General features: G+C 38.7%; 1 protein-coding gene and 1 long non-coding RNA gene across 6 annotated transcripts in view; one reads left to right on the top strand and one right to left on the bottom strand.

Annotated features, from left to right (window-relative positions):
- LOC124868409 overlaps positions 1-6,050 on the bottom strand; it is a 39,281-nt gene extending 33,231 nt beyond the window's left edge. For all 4 annotated transcript variants that reach the window (XR_007038320.1, XR_007038323.1, XR_007038321.1 and 1 more), the window contains exon 1: positions 5,640-6,050. This is a non-coding gene — a long non-coding RNA (uncharacterized LOC124868409). The remainder of the gene's footprint in view (positions 1-5,639) is intronic.
- The window catches only part of hnf4a (hepatocyte nuclear factor 4, alpha), a 42,722-nt gene extending 20,351 nt beyond the window's left edge, over positions 1-22,371 (top strand). Inside the window, exons 1-10 of one of the 2 annotated variants that reach the window (XM_047365602.1) lie at positions 14,189-14,484; positions 15,522-15,696; positions 15,887-15,981; positions 18,427-18,533; positions 18,618-18,773; positions 19,273-19,360; positions 19,443-19,595; positions 19,710-19,946; positions 20,083-20,205; positions 21,511-22,371. In XM_047365602.1, the coding sequence (XP_047221558.1) occupies positions 14,397-14,484; positions 15,522-15,696; positions 15,887-15,981; positions 18,427-18,533; positions 18,618-18,773; positions 19,273-19,360; positions 19,443-19,595; positions 19,710-19,946; positions 20,083-20,205; positions 21,511-21,653 (1,365 nt within the window). In that variant the 5' untranslated portion in view covers positions 14,189-14,396 and the 3' untranslated portion in view covers positions 21,654-22,371. Of the gene's footprint in view, positions 1-14,188; positions 14,485-15,521; positions 15,697-15,886; positions 15,982-18,426; positions 18,534-18,617; positions 18,774-19,272; positions 19,361-19,442; positions 19,596-19,709; positions 19,947-20,082; positions 20,206-21,510 lie in introns of those variants that run through there. The other variant, XM_047365611.1, reaches the window with a different exon arrangement.
- The last annotated feature ends 2,622 nt before the right edge of the window (positions 22,372-24,993 follow it).

The raw sequence follows: 24,993 nt of genomic DNA, 5'->3' as shown, positions 1-24,993 counted from the left end.
GTGTATTGTTTGAAATAATTCATAAATAAATAGTAATTGCAATAATATAATTGCATTACACAAAAGTAAGCTGAAAATGCAAAAGTAAAAAAAAAACCCAACTCAAGCTGAAAAGCTAAGCCTTTTTCCTCAACTGAAAATATTTTATAAATTAGAGCCAATGCATTTCTTTACTGCATTGTTTGTTGCTTTAATTAGACTGTGTCAACATACTGGGACATACTAAACCAGAATGAGGTTGTGGACATCATTGTTCTTTTGTCTTGTATTATATTTTCCTTTTTTTACATACCCCTACCTATCCCAAACTTGCTATGTAAAATAACTTTTCATCTAATCATCCATCCACTTTCTAATGCTGCTTGAACCTTCAAGGGATGTGAGAAGGCAAATACCCATCTCCACTTGTCAGATCACCAGTCCATCACAGGACTGGTGATCTGGCACACGACAGTCAACCTTTGGGATTCAAGTCTTGGACATTCCTGCTGTGAGCTGGCAGTACTAACAACTGCTCCACTGTGAAGACTTTATCTGATCTAATTTTAATAAATAAGGCATTACTTGTTCTCTGAAAAGTTAAACAACTATTAATCTGGGTGTTCAAGACTCCAATCAAATCTCATTGTGACAGGCATTAGGGGATAATCCTCGGGGCCCCAGGAAACAGCAGAGTCCGGCAGCAGCGGCACTGTTTCTCCTGCCAGCCTGACTCAGCCTGGCTGGGCCTGAGAGAGCCGCTGTGGCTCATGGGCCTTTACTCAGCGTGCTGGCTCGTTGTCAGAGCTCGGCCTTTACAGGGATGTATTGTCAGGATGGGACGCTGCATTTCAACGACCCAGGTAAGGGAAGAATGACCCAATAGATCTCTGGGTATGTGATCTTTCTTGGTGCTGGTGGACAGAGAACAGTAAATTGTGCTGGGAGAAACGCTGCTGAAGGCTGTCACTTTTGGGATTACTGCTGCTGAAATCCTGAAAAAAAGTAAGGATTGTTTTGAAAGAAAGAAAGAAGAATGTTTAGAAGTGCTGCTGAGCTCAGGTGGGTCCCAGATATCAGGGCCAGGACCCCACTGTGGATTATCAAACACCAAGTGGAGGGTGACAGGGTCTTAAAAGGAATTCCAGAAATGAAACTTAATTAAAAAAATTATTTCTTATTACATATATCTGCTATGACTGTTAAAATTTATAAACAGAAACTATTTGAACAGTGTTGCTGTTTTTGAGCTGGTGTTGTCAGTAATCAGCGTATCAATCTTTGTGTAGACTGTCAAGGTCACAAGTCTCAGGCTCTCTTATTTTCCGGGTCAGAGGTCATAAAGACTAGAAATCACTTTTATACGCTACTTAATATTGAGTTTATATGTAATAATATGTGTGCAGACTGGAGTTATTTGGTTTAAAAAGTTTGGGAAATGTACTGAACATGACTCTGATGAACGTGGAGTGATGCTGTATGTCCACACGATGGCAGCAGCAAGCAGTGTTTTTTGAAGTACAGTCCAGGTGTAGTGGAAGGAAACAAAAACTGAACATTTACTGACAAAGTATTACCAATAATCCTCTTATTATTTTGTTGGAAAAAGTTACCACTCATCAGTTTCAGCATTAGAAATGTAAATGAAAAATATATGTAATATAACATTATTATATCAAAATGCTAAAAGTGATTAATAGTGTTTTCCCCTTCATTCCACAGAAATATTGAAGATATTCCCCAATATTAGCTGAACACATTAAGATTTTAGTGTAAGTAATGTGTTTTTATGTGCCACAAAGAACCCTATTCCCCTGGCAAAGATGTGAATAAATAATTATTTTATTACAGGAGTAAACTTTCAAAGAATCAAAATAAAGAAAACCTGGGTTAACTTGAGTACATTAATTCAGAAGGAAGAAATAATATCCCACAGTTAAGGGCTTTCATTTCAAGCGTAATAAGTGTTTTAATTAAGGTTTCATTTTAATGATTATTGGCACCCGTTACAGTTCTTATAAAATCAGTGTAACTAAACATTGCTTTAACTTGTAAACGTTTCAGCATGATGTGACTCTTCAATTCAATTCAATTCAATTCAATTCAATTCAAAAATACTTTATTAATCCCAAAGGGAAATTAATTGTTGTTATAGGTCATATTATGAAGGTTTCCTCAAAGAGCCGTTGTAGATGCTGATGGCTGTGGGCAGGAAGGATCTCCTGTAGCGCTCCGTCTTACAGCAGATCTGAAGAAGCCTCTGACTGAAGACACTCTGTTGTTGTAGGACAGTCTCATGAAGTAGATGCTCAGGGTTCTCCATAATGTTCTTCATTTTATGAAGAATCCGTCTTTCCACAATGATCTCCAGAGGTTCCAGAGGAGTCTCCAGAACAGAACCAGCTTTTTTTATCAGCTTGTTGAGCTTTTTTAAGTCCCTGGTTCTGATGCTGCTTCCCCAGCAGATGATGGCAGAAGAGATCACACTTTCCACAACAGACTTATAGAAGATATGCAGCATCTTGCTGCAAACACCAAAGGACCTAAGCTTCCTCAACAAGTACAGTCTGCTGTGTCCCTTCTTGTAGATGGCTTCACAGTTGCATCTCCACTCTAGTCTGTTGTCCAGGTGAACACCGAGGTATTTATACTCCTCCACCACCTCCACTTCTTCTCCCATGATATAAATAGTTTTTGACTTATTCCTGTTTCTCTTAAAATCTACAATCATCTCCTTTGTTTTAGTCACGTTCAACATGAGATGATTGTTTCCACACCATGCCACAAAGCGGTCCACCACCTTCCTGTACTCAGCTTCTTGTCCATCTCTGATCCGCCCCACGACTGCAGAATCATCCGAGTATTTCTGCAGATGACAGGAGTCTGTCTTGTACTGGAAGTCTGAGGTGGACAGAGTGAAAAGGAATGGTGAGAGTACAGTCCCCTGTGGTGCTCCTGTGCTGCTGACTACCTGGTTAGACTCACAACCCTTCAGTCTCACAAACTGTGGTCTGTTTGTCAAGTAGTCTTTGATCCAGGAGATTGTTGAGATTGTTGAGGAACAGACACATTAGCCCAGTTCTCTTTGCCACTCTTCAAAATGGGAAAAACAAGAGAACATGCCATTTAAGTATTTGTCAGAAAACAATGTCTTGCAAATATATATTTATACCCCTGATACTCTGTCAGATTTATTCATCTTAAAACCACACACTTCAATGTATTTGACCAGGACTTTATTTAGACCAACACAAAGCAGCACACAATTATGAAGTGAAAGGAAAACGGATATTTTCGTCAGCCAATATGAGGTATCCATGTCTTATGTATATGTTCTGTTTAAATGCAGAAAGGGAAATAATCTAAAATCATCCCCACATTTTGTAAGAAAATAGATCTTAGATGGGTAAATCATCTGAGTACTTTATTCTTATTTTCTTGTTTACTTTTCTACCTGATTTGTCATGTTTTTAAGGCAAACAAAAGCTAACTAGGTAGCAAAGGTGACAAGCAGAGGGACTCCTTGCATGAATCCGCCCTATAGGCATTTAAGTGTTTCAGTTTAAGCTGATGTTAACGCAAGACAAAGATAACAATACAGACACAAAATGCAGTTTTCAAATGATTGATTTCATATTTTAAATCATGCTGTGATAAGACATAATTTTTTTAAAGTTTAGTTTAGTTTCACTCGCCACCCCCAGGCCTGGTAACTGCCAGAACCTGTCTGTTTTCTCACGCCTACAGAAGAGGGTACCCTCTCTCTATTAACTGGACATCCAAATAAGCAACAGAGCACAACTGACAGATTCTTTATTTTCATCTATTTTATGTTTTGAGTGCTTGAGCTGCACGTGAGACCATGGTGCCCTGAGCGAAAAGCATTATCGCTCTAATCAAACCTCTGCTGAGAGCAACCTTTAGATGACGAGTTTCTAAATAAACCATAAATTTTAAATCCTGAAATTTACACACACCTGAGTACTTTTCTACAACTGTATTGTTTCTTTAAATTAAGTAAAAGATTTGAATAGTTCCTACTCCGCTATTGCCAGGCATGTAGCTGACCTGAAAACACACAGGATACCTGTAGAGGGCAGTGTGAGATATTAACAAGGACAGAAAATTTGTTGACTGAAACCATCCAACCATCCAGTTTCTATACCCGCTCCTTCCGTACAGGGTCACGGGGGAGCTGGTGCCTATCTGTAGTAGTCTACGGGTAGCGTGGATGGAAAGGAAACCTGTCCAGGGTTCACCATAGACAGGTTGCCTTCTCATCGCAGGACAACACAGAGACACACAACGTTTCACACATGCAAACTCCATGCAGAAAGACCCCAGGCTGGGAGTCGAACCCAGGACCTTCTTCCTGCAAGGCAACAGTGCTACCAACTGAACCACTGTGCAGCCCACCATCCAATCATAATGTAGAAAAGTTCTGACATTAATAATTCATTAAGTTGTGGCATGCCACGTTCATGATACTTTCCACCTGTTTAATAAAGAAGAGAGTGTGTTTCTTTACGCAGATAATCAGGTTTGAAGTTTTTCATGTTGCACTAAAAGTTGTCAGGTTCCACATGACAGAATGACAGCACGCTCCTGCATGCCTTATTTTTCAAGCTGAGGAGGTTAATGCGCCTATTGATTGGCTGACGACTGGAGGACCCATAGAGATAAAAATGTACTCGGAGCAGAGCTGCTGACAGTGGGGATTACGACAGCAGCCAAAATGAATTCTCAGCAAAACAGAGTTAATGATTATCCAGCTTTATCAGACGCTGTGATTGATTTACGTCAAGCATGTTTTTTTCTGTTTATTGATGCAATTGTTTACTTATTTGGTGCACAGAGGCTACCTGTTTTTTTTTTTCCTCACTGTGGCTGGATATGAAACAAGACCAAACAGGCTGGAATAAGTTTTACACTCAGTAAAGATGTATTTAAAGGTTGAACTGTCATTAAATTATTGAGAGACCTTTAAAATTAATGCTTTTTTATTAGTTACTGTTCTGCTCAGAAATGCACTTGAATTAATTTGCATGAAAATTGACCAAATCGTCTTTTTTCAATTGAACAAATGTATAGGTTTAAGCACCAGGTTATACTTTTAAATTTTCATGGCTAAATATGCAAAACTGGTTTTCCAACTACCCTCTTACTAAAATAGTGATTATAGGTAAAAACAAAATGACAAAAAAAACATTGTGATCAATTATTTTATATTGCTTTGGTTTGTTTTTAAATCATTTAAAAATGTGTTTTAAATTAGATAAAAAGTCAAGAAGGTAAAGAAAACAAAATTGGCATAAACTTTAATGGAAAAACAGGATATTTTGGTTTTAGGAGGAACCATGGTTGAAAGGCCTCTCAAGCAATATAGCGTCTGTTGGTCTATAGAATGCAATATATTTAGGCTGAGCTGTGAAATGGTCAAGCTGAAGCTTTTGCTGACTAAATTTGCAAAAAGAATTAAAAGGAAATAAAATTTTTCATATGGGAACTGGTGCCATTAGTGTAAATGACAGCACAGCGGGCAATGTTCCCCTGGCACAAATGAAATGCTATCCACCACTGAACCACGGGGGCTTGCATAAGCTGGCTTATTTGCAGATAGTTATCTGTTGACAAGGTCTTTGCCATGACGCTCCACTCACCTATCTCCTCCATCTCCTGCAACAGCCTCTTTCTGCTGGCCTCAAATCTGCTGCAGGCAGCATATTGTCTCCATTTGTTTTACTCTTATCAACATCAACACGCTCCTGGATGTGCCTCACATTTCCAGTGTTGCAGATCTCAAAGAAACAATCCCCACAATAAGACCGAGTATATTCCTCATTTCCTCATCTCTTCCAGGCCACAGAGGTTGTCTTTTTCTCCCTCCAGCTGCTGCCTTTTCGTGTTCATTTTTACTGTTTTGCTTCCCCTGCCACTTGCCTTTGAGATCAGACTTGGGGAAATGAAATGTAGTCATTGAGGAGAAGGTACAAATAGGCAGTGGTTACAAATGGAGTTTGGTCAGTGGTCGGAGATTCCTATTCAGAAGATAGACAGGACTTTGCTCACAAACTGGAGTTTGAAGTTTCAAAGGGGAGAATCATACAAGTGTTACATCAGGTCTCGGCGATCCTTTGACTTTTAGCCCCGGGGCAGGAGTTTGGGTGACTGATTATACGACAACTGAGTCTGGCCGTTCATATTTCTACAAGGCAACCTGCTGCATTGAGGGTATATGTTAAAAATTTAATATCAGCTCAAACCCCATACAAAGAAAATCCCGATGTCACGTTTTATTCTGTAATGTAACATAAACACTGAACTGTTGTTTAATACCAACAAACACATCTAGAAAATACAAAATGAAGAGAAGCAGGTGAAACAGCTTTCATTACATTCCGTAAAAAGCTTTAGGAATGTGATCCAAGTTGCTTGCATTAAACTAAATTCTTGCTCCAAACACAAACAAACTGACAGTTGTGACAAGTAATAAAACCAAACAGGTCAATGAATGTTGTTGGATTTTTTTGTATCAAGCTCACATAAAGAAATGTAATACTGTGAAGTGAAAAGAAAAGCATACATGGTTTTCAATCTTTTGTATGAATGAAGATTTGAAATCTGTGGTGTGCATTTGTATTTATCCCCCTTTTATTGTGATAACCCTAAATAAAATCAATGATCAGTTAGGAGAGCCCTCCAGACCAAGGAACACAGCAGACAGATCAGGGAGAAAGTTGTGGAGAAGTTTAAAGCAGGATGAGGTTCTAAAACAATATCACAGGTTCTGAACATCTTCCAGAGGTCTGTTCAATCCGTTATCTGAAAATGGAAAGAGTATAGGACAACTCAAACCTACCAAGATGGCAGTCCATCCTCTCCATGAAGCTGGGTTTTAAAGAAGAGTGACAATATTGTTGTCAAAGGAAAGTCTCTGCAGTTTGCCACAAGCCATGTAGATGACAAGGCAACATTTTAAAGAAGATGATCTGTTCAGAGAAGACAAAAATGTTGCTTTTTAGCATAAATACAAAGCATAATGCGTGGTGGAAACTAGCACCCTAAACATAGCTTCCCCTTGGTGTAAAATAGTGATGGCAGCATCATGATTTGGAGATGCTTTTTTATCAGCCAGAATAAGGAAGATGATGAGAAGATGGATGGGATTAAATACAGGTCAGTCCTGTCTTGGAGATTGTGTTCATGGTCTGGCCCTAAAGGAAAGATTGATCGTGTTTAGGAGACGTCTGGGCGTCTGGGCGTATGCGTGCAAAAGCAAAGTGTTTACAACTCAAGTTAACCTGTAAGAAGACATGTTTATTGCAGAAGTTTTACAAATGAAGTCCGGTCTGTGTATTGTTGGGATGCAGGAACATGTTGAGACAAAACCTCCAATGCTGCATTCAGACTGCGGATGATTTCTGGAGCCGTTTTATCAAACCCATGAGAACAGTTTGTCAGTTTGTGATTAAGAAAGCTGTAACCTTAGAGATTACACTTTATAGTTCAGTATATGACTGTTCCATGAGGACTTTGCTGAACCTTAAGATGGGAGCAATGATAAAAGCACTTTAATGACTTGAAAGATAAGATTTGTTGTGAGTGATTCATTCATAGCAGCACAGTGATTCTCCCATCTCCTGTGCCCCTCACCATCCCTCCTCCTGCTCACACGCTCACTGCTTTGAAATAATCAGAACACTTATTGAGCAAATACGACCAGTGCAGAAGAGCACCACGGATCGAACACGGAGCAGTGTTGTAACTGATGACCTCTGTACACGCAAGTGAAACAACACGCTCTAATCGAGCTGCAACTGATGCACAGTGACCAGCCTTTTTTGATCTTGGGTGTTTCAATTGCTTAATATCTTCATGCTCTTTCTTCGAAGGTCTTTCATCTAGATCAGTGATAGTGCAAGAGAGAAAAAGGGAGTTTCTACCCCACTCAGAGCTAGATCACATCAATTTTCATCTTGATTGAATTACTCTAAGGGTGGCGTTTGTCAATATTTAATCAAATCATGTCAGAATCACGAACAAGCCTCAAGGAATGTTACTGTGTTTGCTTGCAGGCAGAAAATTATTTTATGAGTCCCCAGTGTAATTTAAGTGCATGGTTAACAAGTTTTCCTATATGGGGTTTACCTCGCAGGTCTGGGTGAACTTAGGATCGTTGACCTGTTGATGTGTACTGGCACTTTCTCTTCAAATACAAGACTACTGTTTGCTTTGAGACATGGAAGAGGTGGCCACTTTGGAAAACCATCAGATTTAAAGGACTGTGTGGAACAAGTCACATGTAAAAAGCCTCATATCTGTCCTTTCACATGTTTTCCAGGAAAGGTCTACTTTGGGCAGTGTGGTTCCATCATATTCTGATTTCATGAGATTAGGCTTGTCCTTGACTGTGTTTTTCCTTTTTCAAAGTAAGCACAACAACACATTGCAGCTACAGTAGATCTCAAGTGTTCAGACTATAAATATTGTATAGAACCAGGTAATTAATCTAGGCAGAGGATAAAGAAAAATTCATACAACCCTGTTTAAATGAAAAACAAGTAAATCTGTTGGGGCAAAATATGAAAACAAAAAAGGTGTAATAACCTGGTTGAATAAGTGTGCAGGCCTATCATCATCCATTTTGTCTTGGTAATATTTACCCACTCCGCTTTGACATAAAAACAACATCTCTTTAGGTGCCCCACAGATTTCCTGTCAGTGAGTTGTTGAAGTCATTCTTCTGTTGCATGGCTGCTTGCATTGAAAGTGATGTTGCAGAATAATTATCAGCTGTCTAACAGACACCTGTAGGTTTTGGGTGATGACCAACAGATATTTAGAACTGTTCATAATTTCATTTGCATAAAAAAGAAATCCATCAATATGAAGAACAGTAAGCCAAAAGCATGATGCTGCCTCTACTATGCTTCACTTGGGTATGATGTTCTTTCTGTGATGTGCATTGCTGTTTCTCTGCCTAACTTGCCTTTTGGAACTGTGGCCCAATTGGGGTTTTTTCAGATTCAGAGCCTTACACATTTTTCTACAAGCAAATGAAGTAGCCAGGCCTGGGTCTATTATTTGGAAGAAAGGGCCACTGTCATCATCCATGACAGTCAGAGGATACAGACATGCTCTGTAATTGTTTCCCTGACTCATACCTTTGTATATTAGTAACGGTTCAGGCTAATTAAATCCACTATGTTTAATAATGTTACTGAATGATGACTGAATGCTGAAAATTAAGTATCAGTCTGAGGATTTGCCCAGTCAAGTCAAGTCAAGTTTATTTATATAGCGCTTTTCAGCAACAAGTCCCTCAAGGCGCTGTACATAAGGAAAAACATTACAATGATACAGAAAATCAAACAACAGAGGTAATTAAAAAAAATATATAAAGAGAATAGAATGATGGATAAGAAAATGACAGGAAGATTGGACTGAAAACGCAACTAATAATGTTTAGATGGCACAGTCAAAGGCCACTCTAAACAAATACGTTTTTCATCTTGAATTAAAGCAACTTAGGGTTTCGATGCTTTTACCGTTTTCTGGGAGTTTATTCCAGATTAGTGGAGCACAGGAAATAAAAACTGCTTCTCCATGTTTGGTTCTGGGTATGTAGAGTAGATTTGAGCCAGAAGACCTGAGAGGTCTGGGTGGTTGAGACACTGACAACAAGTCTGTAATGTATTATAATAATGCATGAGCATTGTTAACGTTTTTGCTGATGATCTCAGAAAAGAAAGATTCCCTTGCATTTTTCAGTTGTAGGTTATATCTGTATAGTCTCTCTTTATAGATAATATAGTGAACCTGGAGTCCAGTCTTTCGCCACCTGCGTTCAGCTTTTCGACACTCCTTTTTTTCACTTCTGACTGGTGGAGCACTTCTCCATGGAGACATTTTCTTCCCAGAAACGACTTTCACTTTAATTGGAGCAATTGAATCAATGATGTCTGAGATTTTAGAAGGAAAGTTATCTACCAACTTATCTACAGTGTTACAGGGCAAAGTGGAGGTAGAAGAGTAAATCTGGTTAAAGGTTTCAGCAGCACCGTCCTTAAAGATGCGTTTTCTTATCATGTCTCTTTGGCAAACTGAGTCATTGCAGATGATGCTTTCAAAAATAACAGAAAAGTGGTCAGATAGATCAACATCAGTTACAGACACCTTGGAAATGTTTAGACCCTTAGTGATGATCAATTCCAAAATATGTCCCTGTTTGTGCGTTTGCTGTTTAACATGTTGAGTCAAACCAACATTTCTAAGAGTGTCACATAGATCTATTGTACTTCTGTCTTCAGGATTGTCCATGTGAATGTTGAAGTCTCCCACAATAATTAAACAGTCATAATCAACACATATCACAGATAAAAGCTCATTAAAATCACTGATAAAGTTTGTTTTGGACTTATTCAAGAACATGGTTCGGGCAGGGCTCTGTCCGAACCATGAGTCAAATTTGCCCAGAAATACTTTTATACACTCTAATAAATCTTTAAATAAAGTGGCCACCCCTCCACCTTTTCTTTGCTCTCTGCTCTCACAAAGAAAATTGTAGTTCGGAGGCGTCGCCTCTATCAGAATGGGAGCTTCATTAAATTCATGTAACCATGTTTCTGTTAAAAACATAACATCAAGATCGTGGTCAGTAATGAAGTCATTGATTAAAAATGATTTTCCTGATCTAATGTTCAATAAAGCCAGTTTATATGACTTAGTTGCTGATATTAACTCTGTGTCTGGTTGTACCTGACAGTTTATGGCTTTTTTTGATTGTTTATTACTGTCTCTTATCCTTTTGGCTTTGGTCTTTCTGTCACGTATAAGCACAGAGATTTTACAACTATCTCCTATTAGGGGCCCAAGATTTTCCTGGACATGCTCATTTCTGATGGAGTTACCACTGGGGCCCAGACTGTATCACAGAGAAGTGATTTGAAGGTCCTGATTAGGAGGAGATAGATTAGGAGGTGGTGGAGGTCTGCGGCATTTGGAAGATGTTGGTTTAGTAGCGGGGCCTCGGCCACGGGGGGTGTTGACTGGAGAAGATGTCAGAACCATTTGGGTCCCTATTTTGAGAGCTCCTTTCATGTTGTCATTTCATGATTTGTTCGCCCACCCTTGCAGCCAGATTATTGCAGCTTTTTAAATATTTTCCTGATACTGATTTGTTCATTTGTTTTTGTCAAAATGCACATATCATCTGTAAAATTAAAGGTAGAAATGTTTTGAAATGTTTTTTTAAAGTTCAGATTCTTTTTACATTATAGAATCCTAACAATTTAACAGGAGTGTGTGCAGTTTTAAGAGCTATGCAGTAAATGTTTTCTGAAATTATTTGAAGGCAGTAATCTGGTCAGTATGTCCTGCAGCGTTTTCCTTTAGGAGGAGGAATTGCTGCAAAGTCAGTGACTGGATGCAATAGGCTTGATTTCATCATAAAACAATCATTTGGCACATTAAACTGAATTTAACTGCGGTGTTTTCCCTCGGATTGAAATTAAATGTATGTAAAATGACGTTTAATTTATCTATATGACTGCACTGAAATGACAAAATATTTGTGTATATAAATTGGATCTCTTTGTTTTGTTAAATGCATTAAGACAAAATGTGTTGAAATGGCTCTATATAAATAGACTTTATTGAATTTTATTGAATTGAATGAAATTTTCATTTAGTTGATAAATAAATTAATGAAAACAAATCAGATACACAATCTGAACTAGATTTTAAATCAGTTCATTTCAATCTCATGCAAACACTGAAAATAATAAATTGATCTTAAATTTAAAATCTAATGCACGTTTTTCATACAGTACAATATATTTTCATGATTTAAATCAAATTAAAAACTTTTTAATTATTTACTTTAGGGTAATAGATTTTCAGGCTATATTTAGTTTTGCTAGAAAAAAGGTTACCCTTTTGTCTGGTGAATTTTGACGTTTTGTGAATTTTACCCCAAAATGTGCTTTTGAACTGGCTGTTTGAACAACATGGCACAAAATCTAACTGCTTCTGTTGGTCCTTGATTAGTTCGAGATAAAGGGATTCATTATCTTTGAGAAATGTGATTTTAACTGTCTTATGAGGATCACAATGTATTGTTGGAAATTTGCATTCTTCCTGGGGGAGAATTTATAAACCTGCCCTAAACAATCAGGACTGGATGTCTCACAGAGAATCAGCTGCTTCTGCAAGAAGAAATTCAGGGCATTTGGATCAAGTTCACGTGCACCTTGTACTTTCATGACAATGAAAGCTTTTACACAAAGGCGTCACTTTGCTTCGGCGAGAGTTATTACCCAGTTAATAATGCCAGAATTAATTCAGATTTACAAGTGACGCATGGAAGTAGGTCTGAATATGATCACCTGTGATGGAAGAGGTATTCAGATCCTTTCAATGAACCTCGGCTTTTGGGCTATTTTCATTCCTTTTATTTAGCTAAAGTGCAAAATAATTACAATAGACATACTTAAACTGTCAAAAATAAATGTAATATCGCTTTTGGTTGCTGGTCTGAAGCATATAGGTGTGTGTTAACACAATGTCAAAGGAAGAGAGACATTAGCATTGACCTTAGAAAAGCAATTGTTGCCAACCCTGTAATCTGTTAGGAGTTATAAGACCATTTTCAAATAATTTGAAGTAAATCATTCTTTAATCATTCTCTAATTAGAAAGATATGATGCTCAGTGAAATGTGGAAAAACTCAAGAGTTTCATCTCAGACTCTTCAGGCTTTCGTTAGGATGTTAAAGTTAAGGACAGAACAACTGAAAAAAAGATTGAAATATCTGGCATATTTGGAAGGGATGAAAGGAGAAAGCTTCTTTTCACAAAATAAAACATGGCAACACGATCAAGGCTTGCAAAGTTGTGTCTGAAGACAATCAACACGGCTTCTGGGGTAATGTCTGGTTCGATGAGACCAGAGTAGATGTGATGTCAGCTGTCTTTACAGCTAAAGCTTTGTCAGAACTGAAACATGCAAGTAATGAAGAAAGTAATAAAGAAGAGTGTCCCAAAAGTCCTTCACAACCATGTGAGAGAGTGATAAAGTCACATAGTAAAAAACTTATTCAGCCTATTGCTGCTAAATTTGCTCAACAAGCTATTGAATCATGGGCTTTACTAAGATTTTCTTCCTTTTTGGCTCCAGCTTAGTCTTATAAATAATCTGTCCATTGTCTTTACCCATTTACCCTTGTGGGGTCAAAGCCAGGACCTTCTTGCTGCAAGGTAACAGTGCTAACACTTCTGGCAAAACATCTTTTGGACAGATGAGACCAAGTAGATATCTTGGCCACAATGGACAGTATCGTGTTTGGGAATAAACAAGCAAAGCATATAAACACAAACACCTGATACTAGTTTTGAAGCTTGGTGGTGGCAGGTTGATGATTTGAGCTTGCTTAGCTGCCACAGGTTCTGGACACCTAACAGTTATTGAGCCAACACAGACTCTGCATACCAAAGCATTCTAGCTCAGAGCATCTGTCTGGCAGCTGAAGCTTGGTCCGAACTAGGTGATCAACAGGACAATGAACCCGAACACAGCAACACATCTACAACACCATGGCTGGAAAACAAAATAATCCACATGAAAATGAGAGGCTTATAAAGTCATCCAGGAAAACAAGTAAAAGGATTGAAATATTGGATGGACATAGTTTTTTACATGCACCTTTTCCATTTTGTCTTCATCTTTATTTAAAGAATGATTAGTGTGTTTGGTACTACTGGAGGTTGGATTTCAATAATCTTGGAACCTGGAAAGACCAGATCATTTTTATGAAACCCGATATGTAAAAACTTTAGACTTGGAAGTGAGTGCATTTTCTCTTTACCGTGAAATTAGGCAACTTTTTGCAGTTTAGAGGTGTGCATGAGATGTAAGCATAAAGCATGAGTATGGGCTCTAAAATGAACTGGTATAAAGTGCTGGAGCAGTCAATGGCCAGATGTAACTCTCATGGAGGGATTGTTTGTCCCAGTTTTAAGAGAAAATCTTGCAGCAGTGGCTGATATTGAAGTTGTGCTATCTCTACTAAAAAAAAAAAACTCTGTGATTCACCTCTAAAGGGTCTAGTTAACCATCAACCATGGAGACACTCCACCTATCCGATGGTTAGCAGGACAGGAGGACACAGGAGGAGGAGGTGAGCTCTGCTTTCAGTCACTGCTCTCCGTTCTGACACCACCGGGTCTTCATCACACTAAGTCAGGCCTAAGACCTGTTCTGTTACTAGGCGTGGCTAGGCCTAAAGAGACCAAAGAAGGGGGCATTATTAGAGGGGTGTGGGAAAAGAAAGGAGGAGGAGGAGGAGGGGGGCATCAGCTTCTTCGACAAGTCTTTCTGTCAGGTAGTTGAGAATTTGTTTGCCCAAACCACTGATAGACATGGACATGGCAGACTACAGCGAGGCTCTGGACCCAGCCTACACCACGCTGGAGTTCGAAAACATGCAAGTGCTCCCCTTGGGTGCAGGTGAGTCTCATATATGCAGCTCTGGCATTGAACTTTGAAACTTTTAGTGATTTAAAACTTTGTTTAGAGGTGAGTTTTGGCAGGAGGTGATAATTCGGGGTCATTTGTCCATCTGCCCCATTTACTCAAAGAGGGATTACTGTGTTACAGTGGAGCTCTTTTATCACCTTAGGGTGCGATAGTAAAACATCAAGAGCTTTGGTTTTATGAGATTGCCGTATTCCAAATGCACACAGGGTCAGAATCTGCGAGCAGCTCTAACCTGTTTCAGCTTGCACTATGGCATGGTGTCACTCTCAATAGGTTGGATTGATATTCACTCTGAGAAGAAGCAGTAGCAGGAGGATCATGATCTGCCTTCTCTTGTTGCAAACTGTCTGTTCCCATCGTGTTTAAACTGAAGAAAAAAAGGATGACGTTCTTCAATATGTTCTTAAAATGACACCAACTTATTTGCACAGGCAGTCTCCCATGACAACATGGCGTGGATCCTGATTCTAAAATTCCCAAAGAGAGTTAAAGACAGGAAAGGGAAACCAATAGGGCTTTTTCATCACTTTATGTAAATGTATAAGTTCCCCTCTGTGGGTTAGCCTTAGTGTCTTTATCTGTCCCAAAGGTTTCCACAGAATGTGACTAGCCTCAGATTGATTGATTTTGCCTTATGACTCTGACTGTAGCTAAAGAGAACACTGTCTCCAGTGATTATCTTTTCAGAGGTAATCAAACCAACATCAATTATCTTCTGTTGATTCTATCTGAACCACTCAAGAAGGCAAAATACTCCCAGGTGCTCTGGATAGTTGCTTTTGATTAGAAACTGTGGAGCTGTTAGGATTTTATCTGGCTGTTCACACCTTTTAAGGCACACGTTTTCCACAAGTGTGTTGCCTGCTTCCCCCTTCCTCCAGTCTCAGGTCACCTTGTCACTGTATATCTCCAAAACTAATGACGTAAAAGCTGACCGACATCATGAGATGTTTTCTCTCCCTCTCTATCCCTCTCTCTTCCTTCTTTCTCACTTTCCTTCATGCTAGACTCCTCACCAGCTGAAAGCGCCAGCATGAACGCCACGGGCCACCTAGCAGCAGGCAGCTTGTGCGCCATATGTGGTGACAGAGCGACAGGGAAGCACTACGGGGCCTCGAGCTGCGATGGCTGCAAAGGCTTCTTCAGGCGCAGCGTCCGCAAGAACCACATGTACTCTTGCAGGTGAGGACAAACTGTTGAATAAAAAAAGGAAACCCTAATCCCAAATGTGAGAAGATTTATTGTTGCTTCAAAGATGTTTCAAACACAGCCATCACAATCAGTAGTTTGATGTCAGAATCATAAACTTGGCTTATTCTCGCTGTTTCTTCTCCAAAGAGCCCAAACAAATGTTCTCTATCTGTTTTTTAAGGTTTAATAGACAGTGCATTGTGGACAAAGACAAGAGAAACCAATGCAGATACTGCAGACTGAAGAAATGCTTCAGAGCTGGCATGAAGAAGGAAGGTATGATACCAACCCTCTCAGCATATAAAAAATAACCCTGCAGATTCTGTGTAGATTCTCTTGCTTGGACGAAACAGAAAAAGATCAAAACTAGATTTCTGTCCCAATCAGCAAATCAGAGCCACAGAACGAGCTGTCTCCACAGAAGTGATCTGACTCGTCCCTAGATGTTGCAACACCCAAGAGAATACGTCCTTGTTAATGTTCACTCCGCGGAGCAGGGAAGTCTCTGAACAGCTTATGCTGAGCAAACATTTCCGAGCAATAATGGCCATATACTGATAAACATAACAACCTCTGGAGACTCATTTTTCTTTGCAGTGTCTCCGGATTCAGCCTTAGAAAAAGTCGACACTTAAAAAAAGTTTTTTCTTCCAGCTTTATCTCAACCTGAGTGGATAAAAGCTGTTTTAAACAAGCTCTTGTTGAATCAACACTAATCAAACCATATCCACCAGAACCAAACCAATTCCAGGTGTTTATTTGAATTATAGTACATTTTTATAAAAAAAATAAATAAATCTTTCAGTCTGGATTTCAAAAATGCCCTTCACTGAAACTGTACTGCTTAGGGTGTGAAATGACATTGTGGCTGTAGAGTGAGAACTTACAGTCCTAGTTTTACTGGATTGTGCCCCTGGCCTTGAAAATGTGAACTACGTCACCTTAATTAAATTGAAGATAGATTCAGTTTTTCTAGTCATACTGACCTCCCAAAGCACTTTAAGCTTGAGCCACATTCGCCCAATCACACTCACAAACACACACACACTTACATGGATACGCAGACCAGTAGGTGGTGGCAGGAGGAATCTGGAATCAAGCCTACAATGTTTGCAATAAAACTGCTCTACCTGCTGAGGCACAGTTGCCTACGTGAACTGGTGAAAATCTTTCAAACAGAAACATCAGTGTTCATGTCAACCAGATCAAGTATTTCTGTGAGCCTTTCATTCGGAGTCCCTCAGGGCTCTGTTTTAAGACACATCCTATTTCAGCTGTACACACCCCCATTTAGCCAGATTATTGACATCTTTAACAGCAGTTACATAGATAACAGTGAGCTAGATTGTTTCTTTAAAAACTAAAAATTACACAAATTATTAAAACTACTGCATTGTTTGTCAGATAGCAAGAAATGGTGTGTCAGTTACCTTTAGTAATACTCTGCAAAGTCAGAATATGACCTTTGACTCATTTAGATTCAGCTGTCCAGTCAGGTCTGAGGAACTCAGGTGTCCTGTTTGATTGATTTGTCAATCACTCCAAACAACTGATCCAAAACTCTCTTTCGCTTGTTTAGTGTAAAAATGTGAATTAGAAATTATCATTCACACTTGTATTTCTTTTTTGAGAGTTCAACCCTCTGCAGTAAGACTTCTAACTGGAACCACTGCAGGACACACATGTCTGCTTTATTAATGTCTCTAACTTGTTTCCGGTTACTGTCAACATTCATTTTAAAATGAAAAGGTGTAGAGCTTTAGGGCTTTACATGCTCAAACTCCTAAATACATTGAAGTCTGTGTTAAACCCTTACACTACAACTGACTCTAACTGCTTCTGCTCCTTTCAAGCAGTCACACGTCAACTGTGGAATATGCTCACCTTGTTTTTATGCTGTGTTGAGAATGCCCTTTAGAAGGCAGCTAAATTCCTATTTATTCAGGCAATCTTTATAGAAATTATGTAATGCAATATGGCCCTATGTGCAAAAGTAATTGCCTCATTTGTTAAATAATGACTCAACTATGACAAGACAAAAGAACAAGCTTTGAAAGTAGTGGTGATGGTAGTGTGATGAATTTTTAATTCATTAATTCTGCTCTCCTCTAGAAAATCCTGCAGGAGAATGTCCAACCATCAGTTCAGGACCATAACCCAAGAGAACTTGGGTTAGACAATGATTCAAATGCCAAACTCCCCAGTAAAAGGAAGGTTTTGGAGAGGCACACTCAAAGTTGTGCCTTAAATCCAATTGAGATGCTGTTAAATGACCTCAAACAGATCTTTCATGATTAAAAATCCTTCAATGTGGCTAAATTAAAACAATTCTGCCAAGAAGAGTGGGCCAAAATTCTTCCTCTGCCGTTTTAAAGACGCATTACCATTTATCATAAACACTACAAGGCAGTTGCTGTTGTCAAGGGTGGAGCGACCAAATGTTCGGTTTAGGGGCCAATTACTATTTCACAGAGTTGGTTTGGAGAGCCTTTTTTTCCATAATAAATGAATTCATCATTTGAAAACATTTTTCCTATTTACTGAGCGTATTGGTCTGATAGTACAATTTGTTTGATGATCTAAAACATTTATGTGTAAAACAAAGGGAACTTTTAAGGGGGTAAATATTTGTTCAAGCCACTGTAACTTACCTTTACTCTGCAGCAACAAACCCAAACATACTGCGCCTTTATAACCATGCAAATCTTTGTTTCATTTTAGCTGTGCAGAATGAGAGAGATAGAATCAGCACCAGGAGGTCTAGCTATGAAGACAGCAGTTTACCATCCATCAACACACTAATTCAGGCAGATGTTCTATCAAGACAGGTAAATCCTAGCATAGATCCAACACCCGACAGCCACTGATCATTTGTGACAAGCTGTCAGATACATCTGTGTTTCTCTGTGCAGATCACATCACCTGCGCCCATACTGAACGGTGACATCAGGACCAAAAAGATCGCTACCATCACAGATGTCTGTGAGTCCATGAAGCAGCAGCTGCTGGTCCTGGTGGAGTGGGCCAAATACATCCCAGCTTTCTGTGACCTGCCCCTGGATGACCAGGTGAGGCTCATACACAGACAGAGTGTACATAGTGGGATAGCCAGTCTGGTCACTCATCAACCAGTTAACTCATATCTACAACATGGGCTGCAGGACCGACATTTCTATTGGCTTGTAATTTGTTCTTCCGCCATAAAACACCAATTGGTGGAAAAAGGGAGTGTAAGACAAACAAGTCTCTAAGAAAAACTAGGCTCCTCTCGACAAAACTCTTCAACTTTTCAACCAGAGTGGTTAATGTGTTTTAATCCCCAGTTAGAATATGATGAGCTTGGTTTTTAAAGTTATATCCCTCCTCAAAAAGGTGCACAATCATTAACAGTGTGATCACCAGGCCTTTGTAACTGATTTGCTGATGCTGGTGGAGTGTAAGAGCAAGAGTCTGCTTTTTTTTCTGCACTCACGTGAGAGACCTTCAAGAGAAGACAATCCCAAAACAACCAAAACCTCTTAATTAATCTGTAGCACAGGAAATAGATTTCAATGAACTTTATTCCAGGTGGCGCTGCTGCGAGCTCACGCAGGAGAACATCTCTTGCTTGGTGCAGCCAAAAGGTCCATGCTTTACAAAGACATCCTCTTATTAGGTAAAACTGGCACAAAGCACAGTGTTTTGTCTACATCTTTTAGTAAGATCTGGAATTTAATGAAAATGTGCTCAATTTGCAGGTAATGACCACATTATTCCCAGAAACTGTCCAGAGTTGGAGGTGGGCAGGGTAGCAGTGAGGATCCTGGATGAGCTGGTGCTTCCCTTTCAAGAGCTCCAGATAGATGACAATGAATATGCCTGCTTAAAAGCCATTGTTTTCTTTGACCCAGGTATTTTTGGATTTTCAAAACTTCTTGTCACGAAGTAAAAGTGGTATGCAAGAACCAGGTGTTCAACTGCATGAAGATGCATCTCGGACATTTCTGGTTTTTCTTTGTCTTCAGATGCAAAAGGCCTGAGTGACGCAGGAAAGATCAAGCGAATGCGATACCAGGTCCAGGTCAGCCTGGAGGACTACATCAATGACAGACAGTACGACTCTCGGGGCCGCTTTGGGGAGCTTCTCCTGCTGCTGCCGACGCTACAGAGCATCACCTGGCAGATGATCGAGCAGATCCAGTTTGTAAAGCTCTTTGGGATGGCGAAGATTGACAATCTGCTACAAGAAATGCTTCTCGGAGGTAAGCTCTTTGGAGATCATATGTCTTAAGAAAAATGCACTAAAATAAACTTAACTTTTGAATCAGTTTTTCCTGTAAGTTGGAAATTGTTCTTTTCATTTGATTAATTTATTGTTAATACTGGGATTTCTCTAAGGTTCGGCTAATGAAGCTCCACATGCACCACACTCTCTGCACCCTCACCTGGTTCAAGAGCATCTCAGCAGCAATGTTATAGTGACCAGCAACATGCCAACGGCGATCCATAACGGTCAAATCTGTGAGTTGATATAAAAATAATATTAGGATTGAGGGACCAGTTACTGAGCCTTCCAGAAGTATGCGTTTTTCTTGACCTCTTTCACATTATTACATTACCACCACAAATTCTAATTTATTTTTGCAGTTTTATGTGACAGACCTCCTAGTACATAAATATAAAGTTTTTTTTATTTCCTATAATTTAAATCTGAAAGGTCTTGTATACCTTTGCATTTAACCCCTTTACCCTGATACCAATTGATAAAATTCAGTACAAGCAATTGCTAATAATTATTCATTAAAGTTATTCGTGGCCAGAATCCTCTCTGAACTTAAAATCTCCATAGAGAGAAACATGGCAGTGACACCATCATGCTGTGGGGGATGCTTGTCTTTAGCAGAAAAAAGGAAGCCAGTCGGAGTTAATAGGAAGACAGATGAAAGACAATATGGATAATCTTGGAAGAAAACCTGTTAGAGGCTGAGAAACACTTTCCCACTGGGGCAGTGGTTCACCTTCCAGCAGGACAACTCACCTAAATGTAAAGCCAGAAAATACAGTGGTTTAGATCAAAGCATGAGCACAAGTTAGAATGGTCCATTCAAAGTCCAGGTTTAAATCAAATTTATAATCTTTCATAGGACTTGAAAATTGATGGCTGGCTAAACTTGAGATATTTTGCAAAGACGAATGGGAAAAATGGGAAGAAGTATCTAAATTTGTAAAGCTGGTACAGACATGCGTTGAAAAAAGGTGTCTCTACACTGGGTTCTGCTCACTGGGTCTGAAAACTGGGGCTTTTACTTGTAAAAAAAAACCGTACTGAAAACAATGTATCCTTTCCATCCCACTTCATAACTATACAATTCTTACTACACCTAAAATTCCAATAAAATCCACTGAAGTGTGTATTTGCAATAGGTCGAAATATGAAATATCTTAAGTTGCATGAAAACCTTTTAATGTCAGGGTCCTCTGAAGCAAGCCTTTGGGGGCTGCAATGGGAATGTGTTTGGCTAAGCAAGCTCTACAGCAATATTAAAATTAAGACACAATTGATTTTTCCTCACGCAGCTTCATGTAGAGCAATGTCAGGAGAAAACAGGCTTGGCAGAATAATCCTTTGAATTCTTCATGGAAGCTAATCTGGCTTATTTTGTCCAAGAAAACTCCAGTTATTCTTTCTTAGCATTTTAATACTCTGAGAAATTTCACCCAAGCACTCATTTCCTGTGTGAAAACTAATCAGCGCCTGAGTATTTCCCACTTGTGGTACATACTCCAGTTCTGCCTCTAACCTTCTCTTTGCTTCTCACTTTTCAGCCACTCCTGAAACCCCGATCCCGTCTCCACCCACTGCTTCTGGATCAGAACATTACAAAATGCCTCAGGGCGTCATAGCTACAGTGCCCAAGCAGTCGACCTCCATCCCTCAGCCAACCATTACGAAGCAAGAGGCCATATAACAAAAGCTTGAATCCTTCTTTTTTGTGCTTTTTATATTGTGAAACGTTTATACAAAGTCAGCAGTGATGCTGTTAACTTCAAAGTAGCTAAATATATATAATGTAATTACAAGCTCCTTACAGATGTCCTTCAGGGACATATTTGTACATAAAATGCAGCTGCGGTTGAGCTCCACAGCTCAGGATGAGTCAGAAACATTTACCTGCAATGTAATTTTCCAAGCATTTACTGTGCTGTAAATGCACATCAATATCAGGTAACAGTGAGGCTAATGTTAGACACAGCAACGTGATCATGTGAGTATTTTATGAATGTTACAACAAGCCTTACATTTTCATACATTTAATGTAGCACGCTTCTATGTTTATTGGTGATAAATATGAACTTTGAAGCTTAAAAAAAACAGCTTTTTAGGTTTCTTTAAAATATATATATTTTTTATTTATGCACTGCTACATGCATATATTCACAGGAGAGAAATCTATAGAGAGAATTTTGTAAATTTAGACTCAAGATAACCGAGCTTGGCACACACAGTTTCCCAATGATGTGTTGTGTTCGTTTTACAAAAAAAAACTATATATATTGTATTTTTGTTTAGTTTTTGTCATGGTTTAACTGATGAAATGTGCCTTGTAACCTTTACTGCCTTACAAACCAGGAAGGGTTTACCGTACAATGTGAAAATGACTGAATAAATCTTAACATCTATTTTTACATTGCATTCTCCACTGATTATTTTTATTTGCTGAGGTCATATAAAAGCATTTACTGAGGGGGAAAAATGGATCCAACGTGGCAGTCTTGCTTGGTCACTGATAAACTGATAAAGTGTCGTAAAATAATTACAGATAGCACTCACAGCAACTTCAAAGATAAGTTTATCCATTCCAAATGGAAATAAAAAGGTAACCTGCGGAGGTCATGTTCTGATTTTATATCTCCAAATCACAAAATACTGTAAAGGGTCAAAAACAAGCAATATGAAAAATAAACAAAAACAGTTGTTCTTTGTCTTTGATTTTGCTGTAGATAGCGTGCAAACAAGTTCACATTTTTGCCCAATAAGCTAATACATTTGTTGCAGCTAAAAAGTTCAAACTATTCTCCCAGAAAGTTCTGGGAGATTTTAGCCATGCTGGCTAAATGTTGATGTTTTCTTTTGAGGAATTATATTTCTGTCTTGAAATGTTTTTTTTTTTTTTTTTCTATGTCCAGGCATTTGGAAAATAAAGAAGATTGTTGTGGCATGAAGAAGTAAGCGAGTAAAGCTTTATTCCTAGAGGACTTATCATCAGTGTTTTACTTAAAATGGACAATAAAACCAAGATAAAATACAGCAATAACAAGACCTTTACAGAATGCATCCAAACAAATACAAAACATAAAATGTAGTTCAGGTAGTAGGAAGCATGTTTGGAGAACAGGTAGGTCTTCAAGAGGGTTTCAAATTGGTCAACAGTCGGTTATCCTCATGCTCAGGGGAACACTTCCATAAATCTGGGCCTAACACAGAAAAAACTCAGTCCCTTCATGCTTTTAATCTGGATTATGGTATAAGAAGACCACGGTCAGAAGACCTAAGTGATGAAGGGCGATTATATGGAGTTTAAAGATCACAGATTTACATGAAACCAGGTTATGTATTGCTTTATAGACTAGGAGGATAATTTTGTAGTGAAATCTGAATTTAACTGGCAGCCTGTGATGTTGCATGAGAAATGGGGCGAAGTTGGCATGGTCTGAGGTCTTGGTAAACAGTTATTGCAGCTGGGTTCTGGACCTATTGTAGGTGAGCCGTTGAACCAGTGCTTAGACAGCATAAAGAGAGCTGCAGTTGTAGACGTGACAAAACAAACGCATTAACTACAATTTCTAGCTGTTGATAAGAAAACACAGGGAGTAATTTAGCAAAATTTCTCAGATAAAAAAAGTCAGACTGAACAACAGCTGTAACTTGTTTGTCAGATCTTAGTTGATTGTCAGTGATGGCACCAAGGGTTTAGCAGACAGTTGAATAATCATACAAAAGCATGTAACATTGGACAATATTGTTAGGAATTCCTGTTTTATTATGATTTAGTAGGAGAAAACCATTAATCTCTGTTTGCAGTAGGTAACATCTAGCACTTGTTGGATATTTCTGCTAGCTCCTTTCGTGTTGTTTTTGCCCTCTTGGCAGCCTCTCTGACCAGTTTCTGTCCCATCTTTTCATCAGTTTTGCAGAAATGTCTAATTTTAGGAATGTAATTGTTGCCCTATATTTTCTTAGATTATTATGGACTGCCTTCCTTGCGGCATGGTTTGTATATAAATTGTACCATTGTACCTTCTTGATTGATACCTTTGTACAATGAGATTAATTTAATCAAATGTCAGGAAAGTCCTTCAAGAACAGTTGAACTTTAAGTTAAATAGATTTTTAATAATTTATTACAAGTGTGAACACATGAAGACTGAATGCTCAAACTTAATAAAAGGTGGTTCAACAAAGTACAACGTTAAGGGTGTGAACATTTATGCAACCAGGTTATTGCAGCTTTTCATTTTTTCTATGATTATTAGTTTTGTTTTTTACTTGAATTTTCTGATTTATGTCACAATATGGAAAGGTTTTTTAAATTATTTATCTGGGTCTCATTTTCTTTACGTCACAAAAACCCATCATCACTCTGTCTGCTTGCCAATTATTGTTGGCAGTTGTCCCCAGCAGGATATATAGTTGGAAAATTAAATCTGACCATTTTTTACTCCCTTTCCTTGCTCTTCACAAACTGTTTCCATGTCTTTTTTTTTTTTTTTTTTTTTTGCTGCCAAATTAGCCAGAAACCTCTGCATTGTTCTGACAGACGGCTCAGGGGTTTTGCTGCAGCCAAATGTTCAAACAAGTGAACTCAAAGAGAGAACAATGTGAATAAAGGGAAAGGAAAAAGCACAGTCGCACTAAAACATTGACTACTGATGTTGGTTTGTTGTGACAGTAAATTTTATCCAGTTAAATTACCATGTATAACAAAAAAATCGAAACTGAAAGTAGCGTTTGGTTTTACAGTGGGTGAACTGCATGTTTTATGGGTTTGTTTAAACGCAAAGCAGTCTGACAAGTTGGTATACGTTTCACTAGTTGGCAGAATTTCTGTTGACTAGTTTACGTTATTTGTTTATGCCAACTGTGCAACTAAATACAAGCGCTGTCAATTAGTTGATTAACTTGCCTACAAGTAGGACTTTGTGGTGCATATTTAAGACTTTGGGTCGGTACTTGGCTAAAAAGTATTATTAATTAATCAAACTAGTGAGTGCAAATGTCTAACTAGAGTAGCAAAAAAGTCAACGTAC

The sequence above is a fragment of the Girardinichthys multiradiatus genome, chromosome 1 (genome assembly GCF_021462225.1).
Source record: "Girardinichthys multiradiatus isolate DD_20200921_A chromosome 1, DD_fGirMul_XY1, whole genome shotgun sequence".
NCBI classification, from domain to species: domain Eukaryota; kingdom Metazoa; phylum Chordata; class Actinopteri; order Cyprinodontiformes; family Goodeidae; genus Girardinichthys; species Girardinichthys multiradiatus.
Note: the sequence above shows the minus strand (reverse complement) of the source record. Positions and strands in the feature narration are given on the sequence as shown.